This window comes from Petaurus breviceps, unplaced genomic scaffold (assembly GCF_028583685.1).
Source record: "Petaurus breviceps papuanus isolate PSGF00001 unplaced genomic scaffold, PetGlider_PUasm1.0 91133, whole genome shotgun sequence".
Classification (NCBI taxonomy): Eukaryota; Metazoa; Chordata; class Mammalia; order Diprotodontia; family Petauridae; genus Petaurus; species Petaurus breviceps.
In genome coordinates, this window is record NW_027187419.1 from 92,651,458 (window position 1) to 92,676,607 (window position 25,150).

Sequence of the window (25,150 nt, forward strand, 5' to 3'; positions counted from 1 at the left end):
TCAGAGAGGCCAAGACAAAGGATTGGAACTGAGAGTAGTAGTAAATTCATTTTTTGGAGTATAGAGTACATGAAGGAAGGAGAATAAGATTATGGAGGGCATGGAGTACCAGATTTATTTAATAGGCAGTAGGGAAACAGTGGAACATTCTGAGGAATCTTATCAAAGATTATGAAATTCATGGATATTATTCTGTCAGTGATGTGAAAGATGAATCAGAAAGAAGATAGATGAGAAGCAGGAAGACCAGTTAAGAGGCTTCTGAAAAGAAAAGGGACAGCCACTCAAGAAACTAATTAGACTGAAAAGGCCATTAAATTTCACATGTGGGTGTTTTTGTTTGTGTCATCATGTAGATCAGAGACATGAAGTTTCAGTTGTGATTAGTTCCTGAACACATATATTCATTCTCAACTAGGGTAGTCATATTCAATCTGCTTTCTTCCCATTCAATTGAAATCCTCAGGGAAAATGAATAAATGTTGTGAATAAGTCCATTTCATTTCCTTACCTATAATTTTAAATATTAAAAACAAAATTATTAATTTAAAGTTCAATATGATTCCAGCGAAAGTCTGGGCCTCTGTTTTCATCGTCTGTAAAATGAGGAATACTCAATTTACAGGATATTATTTTACAAATGAGGGAGTCAGTTTCATCATCTGTAAAATAGAAGTCCTCTGAGGTTCCCTTCTTACTCTAGACTGATGATCCTGTGATTCTGTGGATTGAACTTGCCTACATGTCTCAGAAAATAGTGACACGTTCCTCCTATTGGTCATGCAGTTCAGAGATCTTTTACATGCTGCCAGAGCTTTATCAGACCATAATTTTGTCTTGGAGCACATTTTGTAAGTGCATAATATTTCAAAGGTTCAAACAGCTTTGAAGAACAAATAAAATCTCTAAGCTCACCAGCCCCTGGGAGTAGGTATGTGTGCATGCTACAGCCAAGTGATGCTTGCTATATAGTATGAACTCTGGGCACTTCCATACCTTTGGTAATGGAGGATTAAAGCATAAGGATATTCAACAATGGAATGACTTTAATGCCAGCTAACCTGGGCTTTCCCATAGGAGTTTATTTGGGGATGCATGAGGAAAAGGGAGGAGTCGAATCATGTTGTATTTTTTTATACTACTCAAACATAACTTTCTACATGAAGAAAGTGGACCTTATTTTTGCCCTTAGCTAATAGTGAAGGATGAGCCATACAGATTATGAGGCTTCGTGTAAAATTTGGTGCTTAAGATGAGTCTGGAAGGAAATAATAGATTCTAGGAGGTAGAACTGAGGATGAAATATACTCTAGTCACTGGGAATGGGCAGTTCAAAGGTAGAGGTGGAAGATGGAATGACGTGTGTGAGGAACAGCAAAAAGATCAATTTGACCAATCCATGGAGTGCAAGAAGGGACATCAAAAGACACAAAAGGTAGGAAGGTCCCAGAATCTCAAAAGAAAGAAAAATTGTAGTGAAATAACCTACTTGTTCTTTTCCATAAAAGTAATGATAATGATAAAAATAATTTGAGATGGTGATATTTAATGCTCTACATTTCTAGCAGCTCCCAATTCATTTGTTGAAAAAAAATTTATGAAAGACAAAATAAAAAGCTTCTGAGAAACCTATAAGCCTTTGATTGCTTTTGTAATTAATTTCTTAATTCTGAATTTTTATTATTCTTTGCCTTTGGTATAAAAGTATAAGCTCACTTGATTCTGAGAATACTGTAAAATTATTTGTAGAATTTCTCCACATCTTATCCTTTTGATATGCAGGTTTATGAATAAACTGTAAAAGTCTTCATTGTAGTCTTTTTGCTTAATTTCTTTATGAGAAATTGATAGATGAAATGAGTAGCCATGATTGCTATTCAGTACTTAATAAAATCAATCTACCTAAAAAAGGCAGTATGATAAATGAAAGAAAAATAAATACAGAGTCTGAGGATCTGGGTTGAAATCCCAATAGTTCTACCTACTGCCTGTAAAAGGAGGAGGTAAGACAAGATGACTCCTAAGGACCCTTTCAGCTCTATGAACCTATGTATTTGTTTTCCAGAGATAATCTGTGAGTCATTTTTCTGTTGAGCTATGCCTTCTTTTCGTCTTCTGCTTTCATTTATATTAATTTTAATATTGGTGTGGTTTAGTTCTTCCAGTAGTACATCAACTCATTGGCCAAGGTTCTTTGTACAAGGTACATTTGTACATTTATGGTAACTGCAATAAAATTAGTGTTTATAGATACTTTGCTTTCTTACACTTCCACCAGCTCTACAGAATAAAATAGGGTCACCCATGATTGAGAAACGTTTTGCTTTTCTTTGTTTCATAAGTTACAGTGACCAAATAATCTGTGGCTTTGTTCTATATGTATCATGATGAATCTCTTGGCAAGACTTCTTGTTGGACAGCGGACACAGGCTTTCAGAGAGATCATACTAATCTAAAGTCTTAATAGGAATTTCTTCTATGATCTATCATTGTGATATGGAAATTACCCTAGGTTCTCAAAGGCTGTTCACATGCCCTCTTGCAATTTATCTCAAGCTAGAAAAGCTTCAGGTATGTTATGTTGATAAATAATAATAGCAATGCAGATGCATGTATTATCTTAAGATTGACAAAGTGCTTTCTTCATTGCAACGCTGTAAGGTATATAGTACAAGTATCATTATTCTTATTTACTGAAGAAGAAATTGAGGTTCAGAGAGTGACTTAGGTAAGATCACATAGTAAGTGTTAGAAATGAGATAAATTAATGTTATCAAACATAGATGGATTTGAAATAGAACAAGGAATAAAGGCCAAATCTAATCTTGTCATGCTATCTTTTAAATAGAGTATACTATAACTTCTATGCTTGCTCTTTTGCAAGTATCTCTTTGGTTAGATAGACTACAGCTTTGGAACAAGAACTGACTGTGCTCAGAGAATCTTGCTTTGTTTCCTTCAGTGTCTAGCTGTACCTAGGACAATAAATCTCAGCTGGTGGGGTGTGAAATGTGACCATTTTATAGACAGGGAACAAACTGTTCATTCACCAAGGGTAGCCACCCTTTTTTCACAACCATCATGCTTTAAAAGATATGGCATCATGCACATTCAAAGGTTGGAGTTTGTAGGTCAAAGATAGCTGAGGAAAAGAATTAGCTTACTCCTTCCCATAGCTATCACTACAAGCAGCAAGATTCTAAGCCTTACTATTAGCTTCTTTCAGAGGTAGTGGATAAATCTAAAGACTAACAAAAGGAGAGAAGATACAATGTCTTGCACAAAGTAGTAATTTGTTAAGTGTTTGTGGGATTGAAATAAAAAAACAAAACAAAACAAAACAACAGTGGAGGACTCAGAAGAACTCCCACAAAAGAGTTGGGAAAGGGAACAAGGAGCCTGGAGGAGCTAATGGAGGTAAGTAGAGAAGAAGCACGAAAAGTAAAACAAGAAAACCGGAAATGGGCTGGTTTAGGGGGCTGGAGACTGGTTCCAATACTTGCCATCATGGAGAGTGTTGCACTTAGGGTCAGGGAGACCTGAATTCAATTCCCTCTTCAGACACTAGCCGCTTAATCCTGAGCACCTTCTCTAGAGCTTAGGTACCTTATCTATAAAATGAAAGTGCTGGGCTCAGTGACCTCTACAGCCCCTTCTAGCTCTAAATCTATTAACTGACATTTCTTAATAATAATAGTTGACATTTATTGGCTTCTTTATATTTTTCAAAGTACTTCATATACTTTATCTGACTCTGTCACTCTCTACCTGAAAGACCTTTTGTTTGTAAGCCATCGACTCATTGTTTTTTCATCTGTAAAATGAGAGGGTTGAACTAGATTACTCTTAAAATTCCTTGCAACTCTAAATCTATGGCTTTATGATCTCACCCTAACTGTGTTAACATACATGAGCCAGTTAACCTTTATGATCCTCAATTTCTTTACCAGTTAACGGGGATAATTCATACAAATTTTCAGAGCTGATGCAAATCAATTGCTTTTATAATCCTTGAAGCTCTCTGTAAGCTATTATTATTAAAAGATGAAAAGTGCGGGAAATGGGATACAAGTTAAATAAATTTTTCTCTTCACCCTTGTCTTTTTGTTTCTGGCCACTGGGTATAGAAGCTCTAGGATCAAGCCTGGCAACACCTGCATTGTACATTAGCAGAGTTCTGAGCTATAAATAAAATCTTTTCATTAATTATAAAGATTAAGAATTAATTAGAATTTTAAGTAATGTTTCCTTTTAAAAGAAAAGTCATGAAGCCCAATGCCTGATTTTTATGTTATAGCAGCACCCTAATTTCCACGTTAACACCAAATAAATTCAGGCTTGCTGGGAAACATCTTAAAAAATTTCATCTGGTGAGAGTGTGAGAAAACAGAAAATAAATGATATGGTAAATGACATGCAGGACAGCAAAATGATAAATGATATCTTAAAAGGGTCTAGTAGTTTTCAGGGGAAGAAGTATATTTTGTTTGATTAAATAGGAACCAACCTCCAAGGTCAATGTCCATGGCTTTCACCAACTTAAGACTTGCTACCGATTTTTCACTTGTATATGTAAGTGATTGCCTTTTTTAATGGGTTAGCAAGTTAGTAGATTAAGGGACTGCCATCTACATAATGAATCTTGATTTCAGAAAGGCATTTCACAAGTTTCCTTCTGATAGCTCTGTGAAAAAGGTGGAGGAATGTGGTCAGTGGGAGAACAATTAGGCAAGTTCCATGATTGTTCAGTGGTGGCCAAAGAGTGCTGATTAGCAGAGATCAACCTAAAGGCTGGCCTCTAGTGATTTGTGGAAGGGCTCAATCTTCTGCTATATTCTATTCAAAATTTTAGCCAGAGACATGGATAAAAGAAAAGGAGACAGAATCTCAGATAACACAAATCTAGATAAAATATTTGACTGAACAAAATATGAACCATGATTCAAAAAGATCTCATTAAATTGAAATTATAAACTTAGAACAAAAGATGAAAACTAATAGAGAGATATATAAAGTTCTTGGCCTAAGTCAGCTTAAATCCTAGCTCCTTCAGGAGGTCTTGTCTGGTCCCCTAGCTATTAGAATCTTCCCAAATAAGATCAACTTCCATTTCTTCTGTATGTGTGTTGAATGTACCAATTTATGTACATTCTCTCCTTTTAGAATATAAATTCCTTGAGGACAGGTACTATTTTGTTCTTTCTTTTCCAAACTTAGCACAGTTCCTGTAACAGAATAAGGACTTAATAAATGTTTGTTGTTTGATTGATCTACAATCCTGAATTTAGGCTTTAACAGAAAGTCAAGTACACAAAGACAGGTTAGAGAAAATGTGAGTTAAGTGCAGTGTATTTTTTAAAAACCTAGGAGTTTTCATTTACCAGAAGCTATGAACTCTTACACTATGGGGATTCTATGAAAGCTAGTATAATTTTATACACTAAGAGAAAGAAGCGTAAATATAAATGATTGTATGAAACACTTGTCTAGCTCTGCTTACCACTTTTTATTATGGAAATTTATAAACCAAAGTTTTCCAGGGTAAAATGTTCAGCATGCCAAGGATTCTGGGAACCCTGTTGTGTATTTAGAGGCTAAAGAAATTGAGGATTTTGCCTAGAGAAGAGGTAATTACTAGGTGATTAGATAGCTTTCTTCAAATATATGGAAGACTGACACTGAAAGTAGGGGTCGATTTATTCCATTTATTCTAGAACAGTAGCCTTCAAATTTTTTTCGATCCAATACCCAATCAGTTTAAAAAAAACAGTTTCAACAATGTGTACATACATTTCTTTATTTATAAATTAGATAGAGGTACTAGTGTTCTTTTGGACAGCTAGGTGGTATGGTGGATAGAATGCTTGCCCTGAAATCAGGAAGACCTGAGTGCATATCCGGCCTCAGACATTTACTAGTTGTGTGACGCTGGGCAAGTCACTTAACCCTGTTTCTCTTGGTTCTTCATGAGTAAAATGAGCTGGAGAAAGAAATGGCACACCACTCTACTATCTTTGCCAAGAAAACCCCAAATAGGGTCATGAAGAGTTAGACGTGACTGAAAGGACTAAACAATAACTAGTATTCTAATATCTGTGTCTGGTGTTATATACTTCATACAACATATACAAAACAGAAGTTTAAAACTATGAGCTAAAGATGATATATCACTTTAAAAATTTTTAAATGTTTATGTACTAATAGTACAAAAATATTTTATGATTCAAAATCCTTGTATATGCCCTAAGATATAAGGTAAAGTTGGATATAATTTGTAGTAATTAATTATTCGCAAATTCGATGAAGGTAGCCAGTCTATCAGAGGAATTCTTTTTTTTGTTAAAGATTTTTTTTAAATTAAAAGATATACAACAATCAATGAATGGGTCACAACCAATAGTAAACATTATTATTTCTCAGAAGGGGTGATGTTTCTGTGTGTAGATAAATACTTTCCACAATGCAAAAACCCATACATTGTCTCTGATTTCAGCTCTGCAGAAAGCTTTCACTATAGATCTGTTCCTATTTATTTACTTGTTCTGCTTAAAGGATAATATCACATCTCAATTTCCTGTTCATTTGGATATGTTAATTGTGTTTTTTGTATGAGAGTGAGGAGCAGCTAGATGGCCAGTTTAACTGGACTATATGTATAAGACTGGAAAGGTAAACTGGGATTAGGGGTGGGGTTATGTAGGACTAAGTAGGAAAGATTAATTTAGATAAACATTTTGTTAAATCCTTTAAGATTAAAGGGTTTAACATTTAGCATATTCTCTCTTACTTAGTCCTGCATAACCTCACCCAGATTCCTAGTGCCAGTCTATGGTTTAGAGTCCCCATAGAATGCATACACATTTAGGGACTGCCTAACAAGCAATAGTCTTTTCCATAAGACCTGCACTGTCCAGATAACTCACAGTACTAAAGGGGATGGCAAGGCCTGGATCTCTTGTCCCTCCAACCCTCATCATCCCACATCAGTGTCATAGGTTTGCTCTTCAGCCTCAGCAGTCACACTCTTTCTCTAAGAGGTACAACTAATACTCTTCCAAGAACAGTTTGTTTCTTTTTTTTTTTTTAACTGAGGCATGTCTCCTGGAAGGGACTACAATGCCCCTTCCCAAGGGTGAGGTGGAGAGATAAGAATGAAACAGTGGTAAAGAGTATTGGATATTTTCAAGTAAAACTCCTTATGTATGTGTGTATGTACATATATATATATATGTATGTGTATATCTACATATATGTATGTGTATATATATATATGTATTTATATATACACACACATTTTACTTTGTTCAATAAACACAAAAATCCAAATAAAAACCAATAAAGTCAAGACTAAAACAGCAAATCTCCTCGAAATGGCAATGGATCCAGGGCAGAAATTGTTTAATACAGTTGGTGCAAACAAAATCAAATTTGAGATGGTGAATGTGAAATATTAAATTAGTTGTATCCTGCTACCATCACCATCAGTCCACATAGGCTCTGAAAACAGATGTGTTATCTAGCTTCTTGATGAATTTGGATCTGAAATGTGAAAACTTAAAAGTTAAATAATCTTTGATTGGAAGTTAAAAGTGCCATATTGGGGCAGGTAGATGGCGCAGTGTGTAGAACACCGGCTCTGGAGTCAGGACCTGAGTTCAAGTCCGGCCTCAGACACCTAACACAAAAACTAGCTGTGTGACCTTGGGCAAGTCACTTAACCCCAATTGCCCTCTAAAAAGCAAAAAATAAATAAAAATAAAAGTGCCATATCTTCTCTATTTCTCAACATTTCATTTTGGTGAGTTCTCTGTAATAAACTTTTTTTTAAATAACTGATAATTTTTTTTTAAATTGTAATAATACCAGAAGAGTTATAGCCAGGGGTATGCTAGAGCCAGCTGATACCATTGCCAGATCTGATTGCTAAATTTTTAGCGTGAACTTGAAATCAGCAAATGCTACAAATTAGGGTTTGATTTATTGTTTTTTAAATTGTTCATATTTAAGAAAGTAATGTAGAAAATGCTTGTAATGTAGATTAAACCTAAAATTTTGTCATGTATACTCCCCCTCCCCGAAAAAATAGCAGATTGTTAAACACTTAACCAGCAAACTTCTGGTTATAGCTAATGGTTTGAAATTGTCAGTGATTAAGTGTTTGTCTCACAATGGGACTCTGGGATCCTTTGGACCTGGGTCAGTCTCTAGAAGGGTCAGTTTCTCTTTCAGGCTCTAGTTTCACCCTAGAGTAAAATTCCAGGGACATCTCTTAAGCAAAGCTTTGGAATATCTCATGTCAAGAGTTCCTCAAAGACAGATTAACAAAGTCCCCCTCCCACAAGAGTCCTCAGTACTAAATACAAGTATGAAGGATGAACTTTCTTTTTGTTTCTTTTACCACAACTTCATAAGATACACAGTACTCACAGACATTCATGAATAAATAGAGGAAACTAAAAATTCACAAATAATCCATTATACTCATATTCTCCTCAGGACCCTGAGTTAAAAATAAACAAACCCTAGAACAGCTGAATAAATATCTCCTACTTTCCTCATACCTATATGGTCTGAACAGCTCACAGTAATGACTGTTAAAAAGTTGTCAGAGTCCAGGTCTCCTGGCCAGCATCAAATCATTTTAGTCTTCCAGCTGCAGGGTGATCCTATTGACCATCCTCTTCTATAATAAGCATACTAGGTTTTCTTATGTAGCTGTCATAAAGGCAAAATAACAATCTTGATTAGTGGATTAAAAAAAGAATTATGAGTAGCAGTATCATCAGTGACACTATGTTTTGAAAAACTTTGTGCTGATAAAGTATGGTTACTATACATATAAATAATAAACATGAAAATGATAAAGTATTTTGTCAGTAAGTAAATGTGTCATATGTCATAGGTTAGTAAATATTTATTAAGCACCTTCTATATGCCAAGCTATGGAGATACAAAGAAAAGCTAAAAAGAGTCCCTATTATCACTGTTTTATTGTATGTTTAAGATTTGTGCAAGGCCACTAGGTGACACAATGGGTAAGAGGACTGGCCTTATAGTCTCCAAGACTTGAATTCAAATCCAGTTTCAAATCCTTACTAACTTTGAAAGATTTTCTAAAAGGTAGAGAGATGGTAAAGCTGTGAATTGGTTAAATCATAACGGAAAGCACTTTGGAACTATTTATTTAGCAATACCACTACTGCTTCCCAAAGAAATTAAAGTACAAAAGGCCAAGGGGACAAGAATTTATATTAGTAGCTCTTTATTGTAATAAAGAACTGGGAACTAAGGAATTATCCATCAGTTGTGGAATGACTGAACAAATTATGTATGGTATGAATGATCCAAATACAAATTATGTGTGGTATATATTAATGTAGGAGAACATTGTTATGCTAGAAGAAATGATCAATAAATTTTAGAGAAACCTGGGAAGTCTTATATGAACTGATGCAGAGTGAAATGAGCAGAGGCAGAAAAATTTTACAATCACAGTTGTTGTTGAGTTGCTTTTCAGTTATGTCTGACTCTTTGTGACCCCATTTGGGGTTTTCTTGGCAACATACTAAAGTGATTTGCCATTTCCTTCTCCAGCTCATTTTATAAATGAGGAAACTGAGGCAAACAGGGTTAAGTGACTTGCAGAGGTCATACAGCTAGTAAATGTCTGAGGCTGGATTTGAACTCAGGTACTCTATCAACTGTATGCCACCTAGCTGCTCTCCATCCCCTCCCTCCCCCGCCCCTGCCACCCCGAATTTTCTTTCTTTTTTTTTCTCAATGGAGCAAGGTAAGAAAGTAGATTTTCATTAATTGAAAAAATAAAACTTTAAATTCTAAAGAGGAAAGACAAAACTTTTTTTTTAGCTTGGGGGAAGAGGAGGAGGTGGCGCATATAATGTTTGGAAATCATTGGCCCAGAGGATAAATCTTAGGCTCCTATCATGACATATAATAACTTCCAAGACCTAGCTACACTCCTCCTAGCTTTATTGCTATCATTTTACACAAATCCTATACCTTAGGCAAATTTATTAGCTCAATAAGCTTTTATCATGATTTTTTTTCATGACTCACCAGCAATGGTGGTGAGAAAGGTTGATACTTCACCCTTTTCTTTGTATCCCCAGCACTTACCGTAGCTGGTTAAGTCCTTAATAAATGCTAGCTGACAGACTGAAAGATACCCAACTCCTATCATCTTAACCAAATATGCTATATATTTAAACATTCATCTCCAATTCTGCCTCCCTGATTAGGTCTTCATTAATTGTACCAGCTGGAATGTGTTTCATTGGTTATCTAGAAAAGAAAACGATTTGTTACATAAAAATACTTGAACCCAGTTTCACGTGTGTTCTCACTCTTGTTTCTCTGTGTCTGTCTGTCTCTCTGTCTGACTGTCTCTCTTTTTCTCTTTCACCCCTCCTCTCTCTCTCCTTTCCGCTCCCTCCCCTTCCCTCCTTCCTGTCTTCCCCTTACTCCTTCCTCCCTCCCCTTCCCTTCTCTCCCTTCTTCTCTCTCCCTTCCAATCCTCCCCCTACCCCTCTATGTGTGTGTGCATTGACTACCTTGTCCCTAATTGCCTTAAGGCAATATAGGTTACATTTCATTCCTCCCCCAGGTTCTTCAAAACCCTTTAGGGGATTAGGTGTGTCTAGGCTCTGCAAATGGCTCCAATCCTCACTGATGACATTCTTCTAAGTGCAAAGGTTGTCCTTTGCACCACAGTTCCATTTATCCACAGACAGATTAGCCTTTACAAAGAAATATTTACTTCCAAAGATATAAAATATACAAATTTCCTCCCCCAGCACGTGGGAGGCATAATCTTTCTTCCCTGCTATGCACCATCTCAGTCTCTGGGGAAGAAACGGGAATTAGGCTCACAGTTAAACTCAGTTCCTGTAGAGCAAAGTCCCAGTTCCAATATCAAAATCTTCCTTAGCCTCAAGTCCCTAGCATCCTGGCTGCCCAGGGCTTCCATGCCAGGCTAGTTGGCTGGACAACTTCCCCTACAATCCTGGCTCCAAGGTCATTGTGGCTCAAGCTCCCTAGTTTAAGATCACCTCGAGCACCTGAAACTAAGGACATAACACCAACAAACCCTCCAAGTCCATTTCTCAGAGAGTAAAAGAGGAAAAGCAGAAAAAGAAAGTCCTTTTCCTTTCATGGGTTCATGGTGCCCATGCTGTGGGTGAATTGTGATCTTCACCTTCTGGACAGAGTGGATAAGCATGTCCAAAAAAAGAGGGAGCACAAAGAGACTCTCTCTCCACTTAGTCTCAGTCTCTCCAGTTTTAAAGACTCAGGCAAACTGTAAAATGTGGCTGCCTCCATTTATGTAATAGGGGACCCAGAGGCTTCCATGTTAAGCAAGTGGGCATCCTCAGATAATCTTGGCTTACATATAATATACATATTAAATTTATGTAATATATACATATATACACATACATACAAGTATATACATATACCTACTTTCCCAGATCCCTCTAGCACATAATATAGATACCTCTAATTAATCTGTCAACCAGCAAGCATTTGTTAATATCTACTGTGTGCCAGGCACTAGTCTAGGTGATGGAGATGCAATAAGAAAAACGAAACAGTCTCTGCCTTCAAGGGGAAAACAACATGAGAACATCCAGCCATAATGGCTGCTTAACACTTATTCCAGCAAAAACAAACAAGCAAAAAACCCAACAGCAACCCCCCCCCCAAAAAAAAAAACCAAACCCAAACCACGAAATTTGCATCAGACTAAATAATGATCAAGAAATCCAATGAGAAAATATGGTAACTTCTTTTACTACAGGCCTATATAAAATGTCCGCATTTACCCTCATTTCATAGGCAACATGATAGGCAACCTCCAAAAAGCCAGTGCAGGCAAATTGTAGCCTCCCAGCTCAACCAGAGAAAGATGAGAGGCAAGTGTAGCATGCTGGGCTCTCTGTCTAGAGGCCACTAGAGCAGAAGCTCCAGGGTGATTTATAAACACACTGTGGCCAGGTGTGGTAGCAACTAGCCTGAATATGGCTTGGACTAGAAAATGGGCTCTGAGGTCTTAGCATAGAGGGTCCTAAATATCCTGTACTCAAAGATCAGGTTTCTCCCACCCACTCCCACACCCCCTGGAAGAGGTGTTTTGCACAGGAACCCAAGTAGCCAAGGGTAAGCCTAAACAGTACTGGCTTCCCCATCCAAAAGTGCAGAAGTCGGAGAAGTCTGGTCTTGGCACGGACACAGTCTGTCTCAAACACTTACCAGTTGTGTGACTGGACAAGTCTTTTAACCTCTGTCTGTTTCAATTTCATCCTCTGCAAAAGGGGATAATAATAGCACCTACCTCCCAGGATTGATGTGAGGATCAAATGAGATATTTGTAAGCACTTAGCATAGTGCATAGTGCCTGGCACATAGTAGGCACTATATAAATGGTAGCTATTATTGTTGTTGTTGTCATTCAGAAGGGCAGCTAGGTGGTATAGCGACTAGAGATAGAGTCAGTCTGGCTCATCTTCCTGAGTTCAAACCCGGCCTCAGACACTGGCTAGCTGTATGACCCTGGACAAGCTGCTTAACTCTGTTTACCTCAGTTTCCTCATCTGTAAAATGAGCTGGAGAAGGAAATGGCAAACAACTCCATTATATTTGCCAAAAAAACCCCAAATGGGGTGATGAAATGCCATACATGATTGAAACAACTGGACAACAACAACCATGTAGAACCAGTTTCAGTCAATTGTAGGATGGAATCTAGGTTGTACGGAATGGTGACTCACAGTGGGTGCTGCTGTCACTTAAAAGACATGACTTCTGTCAGCAGCAGGGACTGCCTCTATTGTGAATGGAGGAAGAAGAAACAGCATCATTAAGGACACATGAACCAATCAGGTCACAGACAGCTTTGCCTTCCTTTTTGAGGAAACGAATCCCTGCCTTAGGAGGAAAAGAGGAGGGGTGGGCCTAATCCATGTTGGAAACACAGGTGCTAAGGTCGAGTGAATAATTAAGGAAGATTCCTCCTTTTAAAACTTGGGTGATTGAGAAAATGATGTAGTTTTATATTGCACGGTAAATGCTGAAACCCAATAATGTAATTGATTAATGTTGAGTTCAAACGTTTCTCTACTTGTCCTTCTTCTAATGATCACTTCAATTAGCTTTGGAATTTCACAAGGAGCTATATCTGATGGTACAAGTTTCCCTCACTGATTTAAGGATCTGCTTTAAGTATTCAATTATAAGGATCAGCGTTTTAATCCAAACCTCTGACTTCTTGAGCTTTGAAGGCCTTATTATTTGTAATTTCATCATCGTATTTCAGTGTATTCAATAGTAGTTTATGTTTGCCAGTGTCCTAAATATCTTCTTCTTTATAATGTCATTCAGAATAAAACTCTTCACTTGATGGGCAAATGCTGCTAACCAGCTGTTATTTATATTTCTGGTGCACTAGAAAAAATCAAGAAGTTAGGGGAAAAGTTGGATTATGGAAGGAAGTTAAATCAAGTCAACAAGCATTTGTTAAGCAAAACTATTTGCTAGGCACTATACTAAGTTCTAAGAATACAAGTACAAGCAAAAAGATAGACTGTCCTTGCTCTTAAGGATCTCATATTTTAATAGGGGAAGACAACACATGAATGGGAGCTGGAAAGCAGGGGGTGTGGAAAGGATGATATCATCTGGGCATGTTGATGAAGTCCAGAGAATGAATGATAGCTAGTCTGAGCCCTTCCTCAAAATGGAGGTGCCAAGAAGAAGAAAATGACACAGAGTTTTGGACATGTGGAGTTTAAGATACATATGGGACATTAGGAGGCAGCTAGGTGTCTCAGTGGATACAGTACTGGTACTGGAGTCAGGAAACCCTGAGTTCAAATCTGTCCTCGGACACTAACTAGCAGTGTGATGCTGAGCAAGTCACTTCACCTCTGCCTTACTCCACTGGAGAGAAAAGTGGCAAACCACTCTAGTTTATTTGCCAAGAAAACTCTATGGACAGTATGGTCCACAGGGTCCTAAAGAGCCAGACGCAACTGAACAACAACAATTAGGTGTCCAACAGACAGTGATACAGTATTACAGCTCAGAAGAAAGGTAGGAGTGGAACATGTAGGCTTTGGAGTCCTCTGCCTAGTTGCTAATTGAACCCATGGGAGCTGCTGAGATCCCCAAAAGAGAGAGTATGCCTAGAAAAGAGGTTTTTCATCAAAAAGAGCTCACCTTAGTCCCTTAGAAAAGCAGCATGTTGTTGTGGAAAGATCAGTGGATTTGGAGGCAGGAGAGAGTCTGAGTAGTTACTTGGACACATTTACTAACAATGTGACTTTGAACTAGTCACATCATTTATCTGGACTCAGTTTCCTCATCTGTAAAATAGATATATTAAGACTGTCCCACAGAATGGTTGAATAAAGCTCTTGGTAAACATCAAATATATTTTATAAATATGGGTCATTATAGTACTTAGATGTTATCCTTCCAATGATTCATAGGTATGACATATTTCTGTCTCTCTGTCCCCCCCTTCTCTGTCTCTGTCTCTCTGTCTCTCTCCCCCCCCCTTTTAGTACCCTATAACATTTTCCCTTGGCCCATCCTGTCTTGTTTCACTGTGTGGCTCTGACAGGGGTGTCCTGCTCTTATCCATTCTCTCTACATTCTGCCACTTAGCAGAGTGACACTGCAATGATACTATGCAGTCCCCCTGTCCCTGGTAGGATTGTTATGTTCCAGGATCTTGTCATTTGTAAGTCTCTTTTGACATTTTTTTCCTGCTATGTACAACCCAGGGGGACAATGATGGAACTGCATAGGAAGCCAGATGGCAGGCCTGGTTGAGCCTGGTAGTGTCGGTTCCTATTTTCTCTTCAGACACCTTCCCACTCGCTCTGCTTCCTTCCTTCTGCTGAAGTGTTGCCTTCTCATATCATTACTGTATCTCTTAAATTGTTACCTTTTCAAATGTATATATCTCATTTACTCAATTAGATGTTAATCTTTTTGAGATGAGGGACCAGCTCTCATGCTTTGTATCACCCACAAAACCTGTATTATAAACATAGCAGGAAGCTAAGTTAGAACAAAGTACTCATATGCCCTGGACAAGTTTTGAAAATTGTACCTGTGTATTAACTTTTCATCACAGACTTTGAGCCTTCACTTTACCATGAGATTTGATTTGCTTCTGGACTCAAAGACTTCTGGGGGTCTCCTCACTATAAGTATTGCTTCTTATGGGGCAAATCACAGCCTTCAAATATTGCGCGACTCCTCTCCACCCTTCAGTAAATCCTCCACAGGAAGGTCCACTCACCATGCTGAAAGTTTTCCTCTGGTTCTCTAGGGATTGTGTAGATATCAGTAGAGTGCATGGACTGCCTGTCACTTACCCATTACACTCACCATGTGATGGGACCGCTTTCTTCTATAGTCATTTAGTTCTCTGATGGTATCATTTACTCTACTTCTCATGTTGTCCTCATCTTTAATTATTCAGAAATGTGATCTTCCATGACTCATAGCCACAGAGCATCATTGGAAGACTACTGTGTTAAAAACAGGAGTCTTAGGGGTAGCTAGGTGGTGCAGTGAGTAAAGCTCTGGCCCCAGAGTCAGGAGCACCAGAGTTCGGTTCTGGCCTCAGACACTTTAACACACACACACACACACACACACAAAACACTAGCTGTGTAACCTTGGGCAAGTTACTTAACCCCAATTGCCCTCCAAAGAGGCAAAAAAAAAAGATGCATCTTTGTTTCAGTGAGAAAAGTTTAGGATCATTAAAGTTTTTACTAAACTCAGTATAAAAAGATCCCCCCCTTTTAAAAAAAATGTTGTCTCTCTACTTTTCATAAGATAATTAATGCAGATAATTATCTTAGCTTAATTTAAACAAAAATAATAATTTATCACAATTTTTATAATGGCAAATAAATCTTAAATTTTTTAAATATATAAAATAATATAATGGTTGTGCTGTATTCACTGTTAGAAGATCATACATTTAGAAGTGGAAGAGATCTTTGAGGTTTTCTAGTCCTTATTTTACAGTTGAGGAAACTGAGATTGAGAGGTTAAGTGAGTTGCATAAGGTCACACAGGCATTAAATGGCAGAACAAGAATTTGAAGCTACGTTGTCTGCCCATTAAGTAAGTGCCTATATTTGTCTTTCTATGTATGTTCATCACTTAGCGTAATACTTAGCACATAGTAGGAATAAATGCTTGCTGACTTGACTTTGCCCCCAAATCCAAGTCACCAATAAATCATCAAACATTTATTAAACTTTTACTATGTGCTAGGTGCTATGTTAAATGCAGGGAATATGAATATCATTAAACAGAAAGAAAAGCAGTCCTTGGCCCTCAGAAATTTATGATGAAAAGTACATAAGATAGTACATAAGAGATAACACATAAAAGGAAGTATGTAGTATATAGTACATGAGAGATAACACATAAAAGGAAGCTGGAAAGTGGAGGGAGGGTAGAGAGAAAAGGTCCCCATTGAAGAGCACTACCTGCCAGGAGGAAAGTGGAAAATATAGAGGCACACAGCAGTTGCCTGAATATTTACACCTCTATGCTGAATGAAATGGATAATTTCAGAGAAAACTAGGAAGACCTTTATGAACTGATGCAGACCTAAGGGAGCAGAAATAGAACAATTATAAAATAACTTTATAGGAAAAACTTTGGTCTTTTATCATTGCCTTGATCAGATTAAAGATGAAAGATTCTACTCCCTTCCTGACAGATGTGATGACCTTAAAATGAAGAGAGACATATGTTTTCAGATCTGGCTATTGTGGGAATTTGTTTTGCCAGACTAAGCAACTATGGGATTTTCTTTTCTCTTTCTTTCTTTTTCACTAGAGGAAGATTAGTGGAAGGGACAGATTATTTTTTAAATTATTTTCACCCCAGTAGCTGGGATATTTGGGTTTATCAAACATTATTTTTCTATATTCACTCATTCTTAATCTATTCCACTGATCAACTTTTCTATTTATTAATCAGCTTTTGATCACTAATCAGTTTTGATTATTGCTTTGATATCTGCTACTGCTATGCCCCCTTCCATTTAACTTTTTTTCATGATCTCCCTTAAGATTCTTAATCTTTTGTTCCTTATGAATTTTTATTATCATTTTTTCTAGCTCTATAAAGGAATATTTTAGTAGTTTCATTGCTATGTCACTGCATAAATAAAATTTAGTTGATATAGGCATTTTTGCTATAATATCAGAGCCTGACCATGAATGATTAATATTTTCCAATAATTTAGATATGTATTTCTGCAAAGAGTTTTTGTAGGTATGTTCATAGAGTTCCTATGTGTGTCTTGGTAGGTAGATGCCTGAATATATTATTTCATTATTTTGAATGAACCTTTTCTTTTTATCACTTCCTGCTGGGCTTTATGGATAACATATAGAAAAGCAGATGCTTTACATGGATTTCATATCCTTCTAATTTAGTGAAGTTGTTTTATTTTAGTTGAATCTTTAGGGTTCAGAAGTAATATACATTGTCTCCAACATCAAATACAAAGTGTTCTGTTTGACATTCAAAGCCCTTCATAACCTAGCCCTGTCCTACCTTTCCAGTGGTCTTACACCTTACTCCCCAACACATACTCTTTGATCCTGTAACAGCAGCCCTCTGACTGTTCTAGGAACATACAGCTCCATCTCTTGCTGCCAGGTATTTTCTCTAGTTGTTCCTATTCTTGAAACACTCTTCATCCTTTGCTGCAACTACTGACCTCCATGGCTTCTTTTAAGTTGCCACAAAAATCAAATCTTTTTCAGGAAGCCTTTCAAAACCGCTCTTACTTCTAGGGCTTTCTCTCCTAATTATTTCCTATTTATTCTGTATAGCTTACTTTGTATGCATTTGTGTGTTGTCTTCCCCATTAGAATGTAAGCTCCTTGAGTATAGGCCCTAGGGTCATGTCTGTGTAAGCCTACCTTCTCAGTAGGCCCCTGTCCTGTTCTCTTGTTGCAGAATACATTCTCTTATCAGAACATACAGGGGATGCCTGACCCAAGGACTTTTGTCCCTGGCTAGCCCAAGGACTCTCCCTTGCACCAGATCCCCAAGGTTCATGCCTCTGACAACTCCTCCAGTGTCTGGGAACAACAAACTTATTTCTGCAGACTCCCTACAGTTACCCATCCATAGTTCCCCAAGACACCTGAACCCCTAGGTTACCTAATTAGCATCCCTGGTATTCCTTTTCCAAGCCCCTTTTCCATATAAGCTCCAGCATCATCCTTGCTTTCTTGCAGGTTCCCCAAGGCCCCTTGCCCACTTTTGCTAAATTATTACAATAAACTTTTTGCCACTTGACTAAGAGAAGCCTTGAGTGTGTGAATTCGTTCCAGGCAACTCTGCCTTGGTATTTTTGGGGTCCCAGCACCCCCAAACCTCATCACAGGGTTTGTCTTTTCTTCCTTTTTATCTCCCCAGCATTTAACACAATGCCTGGCACATATTAGGCACTTAATAGAGGTTTATTGATTGATTTATTAATTGATATATCTCAGTGCTTAGTGTAGAACCTGGTACATAATAAGTGCTTAATAAATGCTGATTGATTAATTGCAATTCCACTGAAATTATGGTCTCACACATGTGTACTTTGCAGTCCATGATGCATATCTTGTTGAACTCTTACCTACATCCTTCCATACATTTGCCTTAAGTGATCCACCCAGTTGGCTAAATAGGAGGCCTTTGTTGTGTTTTCTAGACATTTCATGAATACCAGTGTAGACAGGACATCCATCAGATACCCTTTTTTCTTGTGATTTATATGTACACATACATATGTTATACACATTATGTATAAATATGTATATGTATGCTTATGCACATATTTAAGGTATTTTCTAAAAGATTATGATATTATGGGTTTTACTTTGTATAGTAGATACATTTGAGAAAAGTTGAATGCAAATTTAATCATTTAGACCATACTATTTAAAAACATAAACAATAATAAAACTATGGTAAATTATTTTGTACAGCAAGGATATTTTTGCAAAGTATGTCATCACCTATTGGTTTCTTTTTTTTAAACTTAGGATTTTTGTATAAGCAGATTGTGTTAAATTTAGACTCCTCTGGATTCTGAGACAGAAAAACTTCATTGTACTGATGAAGAAACTGAGCTTTTGAAAGGTGAAGGGTAGAATGTTTAGATAGCCTGATATTAGAATTCTGCTTTAGGCAGGGGCTAGCTTAAATATCTTGCAGAATTTTTAGGGAGTTTTATTTTGAGGGTAGATGCTGCATAACTGAAGGTAATTCTTTCCAAATGTTTCAGCATTATTAAGAAGACCGGTATAAAACTAATATTACTGTCCATAATACATCTCCTGCATCCCTACTTTCCTATAAACATAAATTGTCATGAAAAGCAGGGAGAATAGCAAGTGGACAGAATGTTACATTTCTTTTTTTAGAGTTGTTTTCTGCTATTTATTGGATCTGAAGTCCAATTCTCATTTGAACCTTATTTTCAGCCCTCATTATATGAGTAAATACTTGTTCTCACAGCTGACACACAATCACATGCTTACGTGGTAACCACAGCTATCATTGGCTTTCCCAGCTACTTTTTTGTTATATCTGGCATTTTAAATGTTTCAAGCCAGGGAGAAATTGACATGTTAACAGGCAAAATGTAAAGATGAATTGCACAGTAATGAGAATGGCCATAGATAAATTAGTAAAGAACAAATGTGAATTAGGCCACAGCAAATGTAGTATTTCTAGTGATATTTTTGTGAATTTAAACCAATTTATAAATGTTTTGATTCTTCTGTCAGATGCTCTTTCCCCTTTTGATTTGTATTTGTATGTTTACTGTCTGTCTAGGTTACTGAATGAGGAATAATATTTGTTGGTAGATAATGCCAAATTTAATATCTGGCCTTTATGTTTCTGTCTGTACAAAGTGTTGGAAAGCAAAGCATCATTGATCACAGCTCTGTGCCCTCTTGTGGTAGATATAATAACATCATCTTGTAGTCCCTCATGCAGGAAATGCCTGTTTTCCTTCAATAACCAGAATCCTTTTACAGGAAGTTAGGTGTGGTCTTTCCAAGGAGAGTTACACCACCACCACCCCCCTAATTTTTTTTTTAAATAAAGCATGATGGAATTTTAGCTGCAGTCTTTTTGGTGTGAGCCTACCAATGCCAAAATCATTGGATGAAAGATTCTTCAGGGGGTAATAATGCTTTTTAATATTATTTCTCTACTTGTTTTCTGTGATTCTGCTCTAGCAACAGTCAAATCCATAGAGATTCTGCAGTGGGACCACTTTCATTTTCATAATTAACCCTTTTGTGGTTGCTAGATTTTATTTTGAAAGATCATGTCTTATTAGAGCATCCAAGAATATGATGTTAGGATGTTTTCATATATGTCCATTGGGCGTGCAGGGATCATTTTCATACATATATATCATAGATGTTATTTATATCTAATATAGGTATATGTGTATATAGTTTTATATATTTGCACACACATATACCTATACACCTACAGGTAGGCATGTGCCTATTTGGGGAGATGCAGGAGGAAGATTAACGAGACCATGGAAGCATCAGTATATTCAGAAGGCTCTCTGATAACATGTACTCATTGCAGCTGCGCTGCTCCCAGAGAAGTCCGGTGGGTATACTTCAGAGGAAAATACTGTGGAAACAGATCTGTATTCTATTCATATAGCTTATGCAGCCCACTCTGTAAGAATGAAACTATGGTTATATCACATTGCCATCATATACTATATCTCATCTAGTTAGATGTTGTGATGTGGGGCTTAAAAGGTGTTTGGAGGAAGGAAAAACAGGTGACAGCTCTTAAAGGTTGCATTGAAGAGTTAAGATTTGATTTGTTCTTCAGTTCTAAATCCAGTATATTCTCTTGATAATGCTTTTCCAAGGATAGCATTTTGGTAATAGGTTTTCCATCTTTTGATGAGAGCTGCACCCCACAGTATTATATTATGCACCAGGAAGGTATGATCAGAACCTCTGTGTAACTGAATCTATGACATGCCAAAGTCTCCTGTAAGGGATGAAGGGGTGGTTTTCTTTTTTTCCCCACTGTATCTTTAGCTTCGATTTTTTTTAACCAAAGCACAATCCCGAAATAGAAGCTACTTAGCTGATATTTTTACTTATTGCAAAATAGGTACAATTTGAAAAATGAAATATTCCGAAGAGTTTCCTAAACTGTTGTATAATGATTAGCTTCCAAAGCAATCTTGTTAGCCAGCAGCAGGTTGCTAAGTCAGAAGGTCCAGCTACAGATGCCCTGATGTAAATGACTTCCTATTCAGTTTGGCAGGTGCCATGACCCTGCCTGTGGAGCTTCCTGAGCAGTTCTATAAAAAGATAGGGCATCCCCTGAACCTCCCATAATTTGCTTACAGGCAACATAGGCAGGTACCCAGGCAAGCTTTTACCTGTATTCCCAGTCCCCTTTAGTAGATCTGATGATTCATTTTAAGGCCCTTGGAGGTACCAGTGGGCAAAGAGAAGAGGGAAAAGGGTGGGGAGATCTTTGGAAACCCTTTGTGCTTCCTTTTTTATAAAATTCAATATGACACACTCTCTCTTCTCCATCTCTCCCTCCCACTCTATTTTCCAATTGTTTCAGACAGTCTGCTAAAAGATGGCTGCCAAAAATACTCACACAAGTAGAACAGCAAGCAGAAACCATCAAACATCCATTTCAGAACTCTAAATCATATATTTTTCCTAGTAGCAGTTACTTAAAACATTTTGGATGTGGTGAGTTAGGTTACCCCATTGACACCTACTACATAATATCATATATCGAAGAAAGACCTACCTACCTGTGGAGGAAAAAGAAAACCTTTAAATTGTCATTCCTTTAATGCCAAATATTGCTTTCATTTTTATGTTTATATGTAGATATTGACATAGCTACATATCTTGCTTTGCATATTTTGTCTTGCTCCTCATATAAATATTTTAAGTAACATCTTAATATTGTGTTTGTCCTTTATCTTAATGCTCATTGCTTTTTTGTCCTCTCATGTTTCCATAGCACTTTCTTATGCAAGAAGCTAATCGGTAATTAAAAGGTACAGGATGAAAAGATGGCACAATCAGTGCTGGTACCACCAGGACCTGACAGCTTTCGCTACTTCACCAGGGAATCCCTTGCTGCTATTGAGCAACGAATTGCAGAAGAAAAAGCTACAAAACCTAAACAAGGGCGCAAAGATGAGGATGACGAAAATGGCCCCAAAGCAAATAGTGATTTGGAAGCAGGAAAATCCCTTCCATTTATTTATGGAGACATTCCACCTGGAATGGTGTCAGAGCCCTTGGAGGACCTGGATCCATACTATATCAATAAAAAAGTGAGTCCTTAATACAATTTCCTTTACTATTAAACCCAGAATGCAGTTGCATGAAAGCCCCAAGTTGAGTCCCATCCAGAATGAGGCTAGAGCCATATAATGACCTATATAAAACATCACTAGCATGCCAGGTGAACCCAATCAACTAAACCAACTATCTCTGGAGTATTTTGGATGGCTTAAGTTGAAACTACACTCCTGGAACTGACCTGGAACCAGGACTATACTGGTACCATCTCATACCAGTTCAAGAGAGCCAATTATTAAATTTTCAATGTGAGCATTTACACTTTAGAAATTGGCAAATACTGTAGATCAGGGCCTGATTTATTGTTTGGTTGATTACCTAGACTAACGAAAGTAATGAAGAAAACATTAATGATGTATATTAAATTTAAAAATGTGTTGTGTATATATTTTTTAAATCAGAGAGCAGGTTGTTAAATGTTTACCAGCATTCCATAGCCTCAAAATGAATAGGCACTTGGGAATGGAGAAGCAAGTTTCCAGGCAAATAATTTTTTGCCATCTTGAATTCTAGTTCTGTACTGAGTAGGACTAATACTTCACCAAATATTTGGAAAATCCAGAGTCAAAAGAGGAAATTTTTGCCTGGTGAAACAAACATTGGATATATTCAGCTTCTTATGAAATTAAGACAATTCCATGATACTGCTATTTGTAAATATCAAAATGTCTTTCTACAAGAGTTTTTTCTACCACAAATACCTTAATATTCAACAAATTTAATTCTTTAAAAATCTGTTTTCTTTCTACTTACTCTTTAATTGAATATAAGGCAACAAAACATTTGAAAAGTGAGGGGAAGTGCTAGAATAGAATTTAGGGGTAAAAAGGAACACACTTGGGAAATATTAAGGTGATAATGAGGAAATTTTGGTTTTATTGAAGATATGATTAAAACCACATCTTAGTGCTTACCTGAATGATAAATAAAATTAACAATTTCTTCTTTTAAAGGTTATAAATAACACATTTTCTGTACTCCCAGTTACTTTTTGACTTTAACAATTTTAATTCATTATATTAATTTTCCTTATTGAAGCATATGGAGTCACCTTGGAAACAAGTAACATATATACATGTTAATTTAATTATGTTATAGGATGAGAGTTAGTACATTATTGTATTATATTGGAATTGAATGGAATAATATTGAAATTAGTACATTTCCAGATAACTTTTGCTTTTTATCCCCTCTGGATGTTTGGTCTGGTTAATTAAGTACACTAATTAATGCTAAGGAAAAAGTAAAGCAGATTGTGTTTTAAACGCCATTACTGTGTATTCTAAATTCCATTTTACATGTGTTTTTTTTTCAGACTTTTATAGTATTGAATAAAGGAAAAGCAATCTTCCGATTCAGTGCCACATCTGCCCTGTACATTTTAACTCCTTTCAACCCTATTAGAAAAATAGCTATTAAGATTTTGGTACATTCATATCCTTTTTCAAGTAATTGTTCAATATGGTGTGCTGTTTGGTTTTTATCTTTTTGTTTACTTCAATTCAAAGCCAATTTGATTGGTGTTTCTATACCCTATTTCTCTTGTTTCTTCTCTCTCCCCTTATTCAATAAGGAAATCAGAGGTAAGTGAACTACTTCTTTCTTTCTCAAATTTTTCTTATTTCCCAAGTCAGTCATAATTATCATTTGTGTCCCTCCTTCCTGTTTTTCTCTTCTTTTTAAAAAAAATCTGCTTTTTCCTATCACTTCTTAATTTATTTCTCTCCATAGTATGCTTCTAAGTTAAAATAGTATATAATGTTATATTTATAGCATCAAGTAAAGTTTGAGCTTGTTTGTTTTGATGGATTTACTGACAAGAAAAAATAAGTTGAATCTCATACCTATTATGATCTAATTTGAATGTCCTAGTAGTTTTATATGAAGACAAAGCCAAGGAATTATTACTAAATATATCTTGGAAGTTTGTCTTCATTATAAGATCCTAATGCTCTGTGTATTTTATTGACCCTAATCTAATATATGATTTATAATTTAATTGTGCTTTTGACTGCCTTTGATTTCAGCATTTAAATATGTCACAGGAATTCTACTGTTGATATATACTGTAACATACACATATATAAAAGTCTGTATGTGTACATATGTATATACATGTATATAAGTATGTATATATGCATTATATATGGGTAGATGTGTGTGTATGCATTAGCTTTTGAATAGTTTTCAAATTATATTTTCCATGAAAACTCTATTTGGCTCCTCAAATTTGCTAAGACTTCATCTTCATTACAGTCTTTCCCACCCCTTCTAGAGAATAACTACTTTGATAGAAAGGGTTTTTCTTGGAACCCAATTCTCTTTTAGCCACATAAATTTCCCCTCAGCACAAATCGAGCAGATCTAACAGAGCAAGAGACAGTTGGTATTTAGGGCAAAATATTTGAAATAGGTCCTGAGAAAAAAATTAACATAGAATTAGTGAGAAGTCTAGAAAGTCAGGGCAAAAGAGGCTAAGTTAGCAATTGGTTGTGGACTTAATTCAGACCTTGAAAGCTAGGAGAAAGAAGAATTGAAAAGGTTTGAGTCTTGGAGTCCAGGGTTTGCCTAACCAGTACATATCAAATACCAATGAGCTAGCGCAGTTTCAACTTTGAATTTAGGGAGATGTACCTAACATCCATAAGAAGATGATATCTTCAAGTATCAGAATTGAAAGACCTAGTTTG

At 36.6% G+C, this 25,150-nt stretch overlaps 1 protein-coding gene across 3 annotated transcripts in view; it reads left to right on the plus strand.

Annotated features, from left to right (window-relative positions):
- Window positions 1–25,150, plus strand: part of SCN2A (sodium voltage-gated channel alpha subunit 2) — a 162,948-nt gene that overhangs the window by 22,062 nt on the left and 115,736 nt on the right. For 2 of the 3 annotated variants that reach the window (XM_069080606.1, XM_069080603.1), the window contains exons 1-3: window positions 20,116–20,260; window positions 22,114–22,432; window positions 23,776–23,893. In XM_069080606.1, coding sequence (XP_068936707.1) covers window positions 22,166–22,432; window positions 23,776–23,893 — 385 coding nt within the window. In that variant the 5' untranslated portion in view covers window positions 20,116–20,260; window positions 22,114–22,165. Of the gene's footprint in view, window positions 1–20,115; window positions 20,261–22,113; window positions 22,433–23,775; window positions 23,894–25,150 lie in introns of those variants that run through there. The other variant, XM_069080605.1, reaches the window with a different exon arrangement.